Source organism: Chiloscyllium plagiosum, unplaced genomic scaffold (assembly GCF_037043375.1).
Source record: "Chiloscyllium plagiosum isolate Xiang-an unplaced genomic scaffold, Cpla_swu_hap1 HiC_scaffold_2, whole genome shotgun sequence".
Taxonomy (NCBI): Eukaryota; Metazoa; Chordata; class Chondrichthyes; order Orectolobiformes; family Hemiscylliidae; genus Chiloscyllium; species Chiloscyllium plagiosum.
Window position 1 is genome coordinate 66,217,058 of NW_028270140.1, and position 11,223 is coordinate 66,228,280.

General features: G+C 39.4%; 1 protein-coding gene across 5 annotated transcripts in view; it reads right to left on the reverse strand.

Moving 5' to 3' along the window:
• The window catches only part of aopep (aminopeptidase O (putative)), a 376,099-nt gene extending 364,907 nt beyond the window's left edge, over positions 1 to 11,192 (reverse strand). For all 5 annotated transcript variants that reach the window (XM_043713335.2, XM_087997399.1, XM_087997406.1 and 2 more), the window contains exons 1-2: positions 11,096 to 11,192; positions 8,384 to 9,369 (exon numbers count right to left, since the gene is read on the reverse strand). In XM_043713335.2, the coding sequence (XP_043569270.2) occupies positions 8,384 to 9,201 (818 nt within the window). In that variant the 5' untranslated portion in view covers positions 9,202 to 9,369; positions 11,096 to 11,192. The remainder of the gene's footprint in view (positions 1 to 8,383; positions 9,370 to 11,095) is intronic.
• Positions 11,193 to 11,223: the final 31 nt, after the last annotated feature.

An 11,223-nucleotide genomic window follows, 5' to 3' on the forward strand; every position in this document is an offset into this window, starting at 1 on the left:
AGACTGCTAAGTGTTCTCAGCGCACCTAAAGGAACAACTTTACATAAGCATTTGGTCACCTCCACGTTCACCAACCAATTGAGGACGATAGGTGAGAGAATACTGACAGGGTCCAAAACATAGTCATTCTCTACATGAATGAATTTGGTTATGGCTGTGCCCATTTCAACCTCATTGGAAGTTCTTCTAAAATACCCAATGACAATGGTCCCACCTGTTGTCAGTGGGTGGTCTCTGTGCAGACTACAGCCGCAGCAGAAGAACATAATGAAGTGATGATTCTCCCGAGAGGACTCCTGACAATGAATTCCATCAGCATTTTCTTAGGTTTCATCATTTTATTAACAATCTCAGGAAAGCATTATTCAAAATACAGAACTGCTTGCCAGGCTTCCACTTTAGTAGTATATGCAAATTTGCATATCACTCCCTTCAACCCTATATTCAAATAATGAGAGAGCACAAGTGATCCAAAAGTATGAGTTCCTGTTGCATCACTCCCCCCTAAAGAAAATTTCTCTTCAAACCGGTTTCGAATCCAATTTGCTACCTTTTCTCTAAACCCTTTATTTTATTCCCCAAGGTCTCCTGTGTGGTTCATTCCAAAAGGTTTCTGAAGTTTGCTAGAGGCATGACAGCATCAGGGAAGTGTGCTAACAGTGTTTCAGACAGCTTTCCTGCACACTCTCCTACTTAAATAAGAACACAAGAATTAGGAACATGAAGAGTTATGGCCTGTCAACCCTGCTCCACCATTCAATACTACTGTTAAAGATCTAAGGCTACATCTCTACTATTCACTTCCTCGTCACTTAATTTCTTTCTATCTCAGACTTAAACTGACCCTTTATCTAAAGACTCTGCCTCCTTGTTTTTGTTTCCACTGGTTGAGGCACCTTTCAATTTTTAAAAGCTGAAATGAATGTTAAAAAAAATGAATAATGGTGAAATGACTAAATATGCAGGAAAAGAAAAGAAATCGGACAACTCAAGCTTCAAAACTGAGTGTCTGCTTGGTAAACCTGACAATACCTTTCCTCTGCTCCATCATCTTTGATGAGTACTATTCCATTTTTAGCTCTCAGCAGGGTAGGTTCTTTGATGCTTTTACTGTAAAATGGTTTTGACTGCTCTGGAGAATCTACAGACATCTTGCTGTCAGTGAGTTGCTGGATTTTCTATACCCTTTCAATCCAACACACTTTCTCTTTAAGCCAATGATTTTTTGTTGGACTTCAGCCTTTTGTCGATACACCTATTTTCTTTCTCTCAAGTTTTGGCATTCAGCGATGCCTTGCAATTTAGTTGCTCCTGAATCTCCTGGTCATTCTAAACCTAATAGCTCCTGGAAGAGAAAACTGGAGAAATCTGAGTTCATCCCTTGTGGTTGGAGGGTTCCTAGGCAGAAGATGAGGCGCTCCGAAAAGACCACTCCCTCCGTGACTCCCTCGTCAGGTCCACACCCCCCACCAACCCAACCTCCACTCCCGGTACCTTCCCCTGCAACCGCAAGAAATGCAAAACTTGCACCCATACCTCTCCCCTTACTTCCCTCCAAGGTCCCAAGGGATACTTCCATATCCGCCACAAATTCACCTGCACCTCCACACACATCATCTATTGCATCTGCTGCACCCGATGTGGCCTCCTCTATATTGGGGAGACAGACCGCCTACTTGCGGAACGTTTCAGAGAACACCTCTGGGACACCCGGACCAACCAACCCAACCACCCCGTGGCTCAACACTTCAACACCCCTCCCACTCCACTAAGTACATGCAGGTCCTTGGACTCCTCCATCGCCAGACCATAGCAACATGACGGTTGGAGGATGAGCGCCTCATCTTCCGCCTAGGAACCCTTCAACCACAAGGGATGAACTCAGATTTCTCCAGTTTCCTCAGTTCTCCTCCCCCCACCTTGTCTCAGTCAAATCCCTCGAACTCAGCACCGCCTTCCTCACCTGCAATCTTCTTCCTGACCTCTCCGCCCCACCCCCACTCCGGCCTATCACCCTCACCTTGACCTCCTTCCACCTATCGCATTTCCAACGCCCCTCCCCCAAGTCCCTCCTCCCTACCTTTTATCTTAGCCTGCTGGACACACTTTCCTGATTCCTGAAGAAGGGCTTATGCCCGAAACGTCGATTCTCCTGCTCCTTGGATGCTGCCTGACCTGCTGCGCTTTTCCAGCAACACATTTTCAGCTCTGATCTCCAGCATCTGCACTCCTCACTTTCTCCTAGAGGAAAGTAGTTGACCAGATTAGGTAATGATCACTCCAGCTCATCATCATGCAGGTCACATAGACATCTCCAAGATGGCAGCAAAGCAGAAATCTTGAGTCAGAACTCATCACTCCATTCGTTTCTTTTATTTTTTTTGCTCTCTCTCCACATTTAATTTTTCCTTTTTACTTCTTATCCGCAGGAGCAACGGCGATGTCAGGGGTAAAAGCCAGCGTGGACTCGACCTCCCGGTTTCAGCATAGGCTCGAACTCCCAGCCTCGAGGGGAAGCACGACATGGTGTGGGTTGGAAAGACTGTTATTCTGAACTCTTGTTTCTCGAATTTATTACTGTACTTTTTATTACTTTATTTTTCTAATCTTTTCCCTCAAAATTTGTACTTAAGAATCTGTACCTAGGTATCTTGGTACCGAAGATAGTATCATAAGTGGCATCTTGTAAACCTTTCACTGTACTCATGAGAGTTCACGTGACAATAAAGCTAATCCTAATTCTAAACCCTGGCAGTTCCTTAATCAAATAGGTGCCAATGCCTTGAGTGACAGTGTTGCCATGAAGTCTTGATTTGGTCCCGCCAAAATGTATACTCTAGTCCATGTTCTAGGCATTTCAACAGGAAGTGGACTTTTAACACCTTTTTTCCCTATGGCTTCTTTGCCAATCAAGCTTTTCCAGACTTTTACATCCCTTCCAAATCTAGTATTAAAATCTCCAAGGAGAACCAGTTTGTCTCCTTGTGGAGACATGAAATAACTGACAAGGCTGGAGTCGAATTTCACTTTGATCTCATCTGTTGCTTTTAATGTTTGGGTGTATACACTGACAACTGTGGTGAAATGCTTCTGGTTTAAAGTGACTGAACTAAATGAGACTTTCATTTATCCCACAGGGTTTTTTGAGACATTCAGCTTTTGCTAACATTGCTGTTAATGGCAAAGCCACACCCGTGGCGTCTGCAATCTTCTTTCTAGGAGAAGGCGTATTCGTCACCCCGTATTCTGAACTGAACCATTCCTACCAATCGTGTCTCACTCAGGACAGCAAAGTTGTTATTAGTGTTGGAGTACCTGGGCTGTGAAACAAGAATTTTCGACGCATTTTGAAATGGAATGTGCAACCCACTCAATTTTAAAATAAGCAGATTCTGTAACCATGGTGAAGGATTAGGGGACTAGGGTGAAACTGAACACAGCAAAAGAGATGAAGTAAATTGCAAAGTCATGCATCTATTTTGACTTTAAAATGAAGATTGTAGAATGAACGAAAGACAGGCAGAAAAGGAATTCAACAATTCTGCAATCCAACAACAGAATTATTTAAGTCAGCACTTAGATGAAGAAACTTGATATAACTTTGATGCAGGGAGAGCCAATAGTAAAATATTCACGATTCGGCTGTTTTCCTAACCCACTCTCTCACCCACCCACCATGGAAAAGAAAAATGTGGAACTTGAAAATTATTGCTTGTGGATTAAATTAGTTCTCATAAATAAAGCGAAGATGTGTAGAATAAAGGGAAGAGATTAAAACAAATGAAAGCAGACTTTTCTATACAAAATTATATTTATTGACCATGACACAAACATCAAGATCTTGCATAAAAATTATTAAAAAGAAATATGACTAATCATCCTGCTGCTGAAGCATAATTTTGGAGTATAACTTCCTTTCTTACATATTACCAAATAAAATACACTATTTAACCTCAAACAAGAAGAATAATCAACAGAATGCGACCACATGAGGGAATGCAAACATGGTCAAGAGCAGAACAAACAAAAACAGAAACTGGAAAAGCTCAAGGAGGTTCTTCAGTATCTATGGAAAGAAAACAGTTAACAGTTCAAGCTCAGTGACCCTTCTTCAGAATTCCAGTCAAGAACAGTTCTGTTGCCATCCATCAATAAATTAGAACATCCCAGCAGGAACCAATGAACAGCTTCCAAGATTCTGCCTCTCTCTCTCTTCCCTGTACCCAGTCATAGAGATGTACAGCATGGAAACAGACCTTTCGGTCCAACTCGTCCATGCTGACCAGATATCCCAACCCAATCTAGTTCCACTTGCCAGCACCCACCCCATATCTCTCCAAACCCTTCCTATTCATATAACCATCCAGATGCCTTTTCAATGTTGCAATTGTACGAGTCTCCACCACTTCTTCTGGCAGCTCATTCCATACACGTACCACTCTCCGCGTGAAAAAGATGCCCCTGAGGTCTCTTTTATATCTTTCCTTCTCACCCTAAACCTATGCCCTCTAGTTCTGGACTCTCCCACCCTAGGTAAAATACCTTGTTGATTTATCCAATCCACGCCCCTCATGATTTTATAAACCTTTATGAGGTCACCCCTCAGCCTCTGACACTCCAGGGAAAACAGTCCTAGCCTGTTCAACCTCACTCTATAGCTCAAATCCTCCAAATCTGGCAACATCCTTGTATATCTTTTTTGAACCCTTTCAAGTTTCACAACATCTTTCCGATAGGAGGGAGACCAGAACTGCACACAATATTCCAAAAGTGGCCTAACCAACATCCTGTACAAGCAACATGACCTCACAACCTCTATACTCAATACTCTATCCAATAAAGGAAAGCATACCAAATGCTTTCTTCACTATCCTATCTACCTGCGACTCCACTTTCAAGAAGCTATGAATCTGCACTTCAAGGTCTCCTTGTTTAGCAACACTTCCTAGGACCTTACCATTAAGTGTATAAGTCCTGCTAAGATATGCTTTCCCAAAATGCAACACCTCCCCTTTATCTAAATTAAATTCCATCTGCCATGTCTCAGCCCATTGGCCCATCTGATCAAGATCCCGTTGTAATTTGAGGTAATCTTTTTCACTGTCCACTATCTCACCAATTTTGGTGTCATCTGCAAACTTACTAACTATACCTCCTACGTTCACATCCAAATCATTTAAATAAATGACAAAAAGTAGAGGACCCAGCACCAATCCTTGTGGCACTCCACTGGTCACAGGCCTCCAGTCTGAAAAACAACCCTCCACCACCACCCTCTGTCTTCTACCTTCCAGCCAGTTCTGTCTCCAAATGGCTAGTTCTCCCTGTATTCTATGAGATCTAACCTTGCTAATCAGTCTCCCATGGAGAACCTTGTCGAACGCCTTATTTCCAAAGGAAAAAACAAAGCCTACTGCAATGTCCCCACCATTAGTCTGACAAACATCCATACAAATCAGCTATTTAAATTTTGTAACTGTTCAGCTTGGTTAAGCAGCAGCATGCTTGCATTCAAGTAGGCCTTGGTTTTATCCTCATTCTGGACTGGAGTTCAAATTGGTGCTGATACTTGAGTGGAGCATGCAGTGACAGCTGGCTTAACTTCCAGTGAAATGTTTAAACCAGCATATGAATTAGGAGCCCAAGTGGTCCATTCTGTCCCTTTAGCCCATTCCGCCAATCAAAACAGGATTATGTCTGATCAGATTGTGGCCTCAACTCCAACCTCCTGTCTAATCAAATACCTTTCAACTCCGTTGTTAGTCAAAAATTCACTTAGCTTCCCTTAAGAATATTCAATAATCCTGTCATCACCACTCTCTGGCAAAGAGTTTCACAAACTTGTGAATCAGAGATTAAAATTCTCAGGTCCGCCTTAAATGGGAGATTTTTTTCTGAAACTTCATCTCCTTGTTCTAGTTTTAATAAACATGGGGAAACATCCTCCCAGCAACAACCACTGATTATTTTGAGTAGCCTGCAAATACCTGAATATTTAACAAGTCTGATGATATGAAAAACAGGAATATATCTGATGATCGAGCCACACTTTTGCATAGTGACAATTTCTATCAATGTAGCACCAGTACCATGTTTAAGTTATCCAAATGACATGATCAGCAGTGATTAAACATAGATTTTCAAACCAAAAAAATGACAATGTAAATATTGCTGTTTGATTTTTATTAAAAGAGGATAGTGACATCTTATGTAAATATCTGTCAGTACGTTCAGGATATAAATAGCATGCATTGCATGCTAATGAGCTGCAGCTTTTTCATGCAGTGATTTGAAAATTACATCCTCAAAATTGACCCTCTGCATTTATTATTTACAGGATTCAGAGGTGGGAGTTAAACCAGGATACCTGCAACATTCATAAACAGTCAACATCACCCTGTTTTGGTGGAAATTCTAGCAACCTTATAATATAGAGACCGGAGGGAAAACATTTTAACATTAATCTGTGCTAAATGCTATTTATTACATGACAAACACACTACCACACAACATCAATATGTGTCAGTTGTAGTATGGATCAAGTATCATATTACATGCATTTAATAAGAAAATGGATTTGGATATTGTTAGGGACCAGACCAAACCTTCAAAATATATTAAGCTTCCCTATACCCTAACTCTTTTCTCATTTTAAAAGGCAAGTGTTGCAATTCAATGGGTCTAAGCAAAACACACTTTATTCATATACTATAGTAAAAATAGAACAAAAGAAAAGAAACTAGAATAAATTTAATTCTATGGAAAAAACTTAACAAAAGAATGTGTTATTAACTACTAAACCATTCCAATCCATAAACACATTCTTGACAAAAGGCATATTCAGTAAAATGGATCGTCTCACAAGCAATTCTACAGCAGGAAGCGAACCCCCAGCTTTTAGCTGTAACTGAGTGGGAAAACAAGCAGCTTCAAGACCTCAGCAGCTGCTGCTGATACTGAAACTAAAAATCCTGGTTCTGTGGGAACTTGACACACCCATCCAGGCTGCTTCCATTGTTTCAACTTTAAAAAGGAACCCGAAGGCCTCACAAGTGGTTAACTTTATGGGCTTTCAATAGACAGCTCACTACCTCTGTCTTAAAACCTCTCTTCAATAAAAAGGACAAAATATACCGTTTAAATATTGTCACAATATAGTGGAGCATTAACAAGCAATTTATAGAACCTTAGACATTGTAAACATCCAATACTGAATAATGTGTCATTACCATGACTAACCGAAACCGGCCAGAATCAAAGGTTTGAGTTGATAGTCTATCAAACTCAATACAATATAAAAACGTAACATGGTGAAATTACTAGCCACTGTTCAAGCACGGCAAATATTTTTCCATTCAAGCTCCATGATAATGTATGATTGGCCGATGAATATTACTATTCAACTAAAGCAGCATTGTTATATGGTAGCAAAACATAACAATTAAATTTCATTTTGCAATGATTGCGAGTTAAACATTGATCTTGCACCTCTGGAGAGGAGGATGAAAGCACCTTCTTGATGCCAAATGGAAAAACTAAAATGTGAAGCGTGCGTCAATTTCAAGACAGTTTCCGGCAAGTATGCAATGAGATTATAAAACTGATCTGCATTCATTTTTAATTGGCAAAATCATTCAGAGAAATCATCGAATGATTGACAAGTGATTGGGAAAATAGGCTTGCACTGGTTTAGCAGAATAAGCTCCTTTAAGGCAAGAGCTAAAATGTACTTGAGGAGCTTTTTCTTCATCATCATGGTAACACTCCATCATGCACATCCCTTGCCTTGGTGAACATAAACTTAGGTAAAAGCTACAAGTTGCAGTTTATTCGAAAAATATGTTGTTCAGAATGCCCAAAGAGGACAGCATATTTAATAAATATATCAAGATTTTCAATAAGGTTTTGGAAATGAACCTATAATCACAACATCGTAAGCTCAAAATGCATCAGCTTCGAAGAAGCACACAAAGCAGAACAAAATATTTTAGATCATCTGCCATCCAAACAACATCACATTAATACCACTTATAGTAAAAGGCATTTGTGTCAATGTTACATACTTTGATTGCCACCAAAACCAGCGCTTGCAGAAAACTGCTATATACAACACCCCATGTCCAATCCTATTGCATATCACTAAACAAAATGATTAAATAAGCAATATTTTGGAAGCATCTTCAAAGTACTAAAGGATGTTCAAAGAAATTTCAAAGTACTATGGGGAAAATAAATGTTTCTATCATTGCTAAAGCAATCATGTACACATCATCTTCCACATTTTTGTTATTCTGCACCATTATCTGATTATGGCTGTTCCATATATCACAGAATAAAACTTAATTTCACACACCAAAACAAAATGCGTTCAAAAGTAACCAACCTGTCACTTTGGTCTGTGGTCCACCGAACCGAACCACCCTCCGGCTTTGTTTCGTAGTAGATTCGCAATACACGTGGGAAGTCTTTGGGAGTTTGTATCCCTAATTTCTTTATTTGCAAGCTCCACCTGTCAGTCTGGAACTGCAGTTCTCCACATCCAGGGGCTTTACTGCACTCGAGATAGTAACAATGTTGTTCCTGCCAGCATTCTGCTCCTAAACCAAGAATAGCATCCAGAATCCTACTCTGCACATCATTCTGCAGTTGCTGAGAATAAATATTATTTTTTGACATGGACATGTCTATTCCGATCAGTCTCTCAATACCCGGTGTAGCAGTGACATTCACTTCTTCTACCTTATTCACCACAAGATCACAACAATCCAGCACCAAGACAAAATCATCCCCATTACTGCAGTGTTCCCTTCTACCAGAAATCCCACTAGTCCATTCTGTGTTGCCATGGTTACAATTGTTAACATTAGTAACTCTGCCACCACTATGCTTAGATAGATTGTATATCTTATCCACAGATGCAGAAGCAGCAGTACTTGCAGTGGAATTGCATGAAGATCCGGGTTGCTCAGTTTCAAATAATGCCTGCGAGTAAGGACAACAACCGGTTCCCACAGAATCATATATTTTTCCGTATGTTTTGTTGATTTCTAGATACAGAACAATGGTGCCACTGATGACTTTTCTATCAAAGTTCACTGTCAGATCCAACACATAGTGCCTGACTACGATGGAGCCAACATTTGCCATGAGAGGAAGGTCATCTTTATTGGGGTCAGGAGCTGACTCTGTACTTTCATTCATAGCAGAAGGAAGTTACTGTTCAACAATATTTTAAAAATCATAAATGTAAGGAACGGCAGTGTTCCAGTGCTAACACCAGTTTTTCAATACTGTTGTTTAAAAACACCAAAGGTTTTTGCAAGCTGATCCCATGTCTTCGTAGCTATTTGCATTTTCTTCTGTTAAAACCTGTACACAAAAAAAAATTACCAATCATGCAACTAATTTAACAGCTGTCTCTAAAACTACCCTGATAAAGTTATACTCTGTAGAGAATTACATTCTTAGGTTTTGCCTACATTACGATGCTTATACAGAGACCTGGAACTTTTACCAGAGCTTATCAATTAAATCTACAATGTCTAATGTGCTATGCTGGATTTTTCTAAAAAGACATTTGTTTTAGGTGAAAGGAATGGGAAATGACATCTTGAACATATTAAAATTTTAAGGCTGCTGTTAGGGTTAATTTGACAGCTAAACCCCTGAGAGTTTACAATTTACAGCCTCAGAGCAGATACTGGCATGAAATCTACCTGGAGAAGTAGTTTTATGTCACACTGAGGCAGATTCAGGCTGCAGAAATATACACAGTTGTACTTTCCAGTAGAGGCAATGATTAGGTAAAAGTTTGCCCTGCCCCAGCCTACCAGATATTATAAGAATACAACAGACTTGATAATAGCAAAGAATTAATGTTAATGAAGTCATTATTTGAATTCATTGTAAACTTTATTAGTATACTAAAGCTACAAGTACATTCTTCAAAAAAAGGTACAGTTTTTAATTTACAGAATTTGTGTTTGAAAAATAAATAGTAAGATCCAAAAGACAATGTAGTCAGAATGGGAACCAACACTAAAAAACAAAAAGAAAAACAGAATAGAATAAGAGAACAGTATGTTTTGCATGCTGCACACTCTTTAAATGCTTATAAAGCAAACACGGAGAAAAAAAATCACCACATATAAAAATCTGAAGTACCATAAATAACAAATATTAAGCTGACTGTTTTAATACCATCTAATATGAAACTGCATTTAATTAGCAAATGGAGCAAACAATCTGACATTCTCAGAAAACATTCATGAATTTTTGGCATATTTAAAATAATTGCAATGATCTTTAACATCTAATTAAGTGTCATAATTAAATTTAACTGCAAAATTCATATACCACTATATTGCTATTTAAAATATTAAATAAAATGGCTAATGAAAGTTGTAAGCATAATAAGCAATATGTTGTGCAAAAAGTGTTTGTAATTCATGTTTCCTCTGCATGGTGCAAGGCATACATTAAACTGGAAGTGTACAGAAATTTGTTATATAGAACTTGCTTCATTCATCGTGAATGGTCAGCAATTGTTTTGGCCTGTTTAATATTGAGGTCAACGAATTAAATTAGTCTAATTATTGCATTTGGTTTTAAATCTGGGCAGCAATTCAACAAGTTAATTGTTTTTATAACCTTTCAGTGAAAAAAATAAACTTGCCCAAGAGCGCAATTCCCATTCTGCGGAACATACTGTGCATTGGAGAAGTTTGGAGTCAAGACTGAACAGAAACATTAATACAGGCAGCGCCACAATGTGGCGGTGAGTAGTCTGCGCACACAGCGCAAGACGCAGGAATTTTGGTTACACATTTCAGGAGGCTTAAAAAAAAATCAATGTTCTCTTGCAACATTGCCTGTAACTATTAAGAAACGCATCCAAAAAGAAAACTACAAAAGGTCTCCTACAATCCATGCCATACTGAATACTGGGTTATGAGCATCTTTTCACGTTTCATTCTTGTTTCTTTAAATTTGAAAACTGGAATGACAAGAACCAAAGTCTGTGCTGCTCATCGCCGATCACGGGATTACAGTGAAACCTACAATGTGTCACCGCACTGTTATCGCAGCCACTGACCTTATTCAATCGATCACTTTCTCTGCAGCCGTTACACAAACAAACCCCACACATTTCAACACAATCAGCAGCAAATGGTCACTCACAACCTCTACATCCCAACGACAGGCGCACCCGGATTGCGTCAT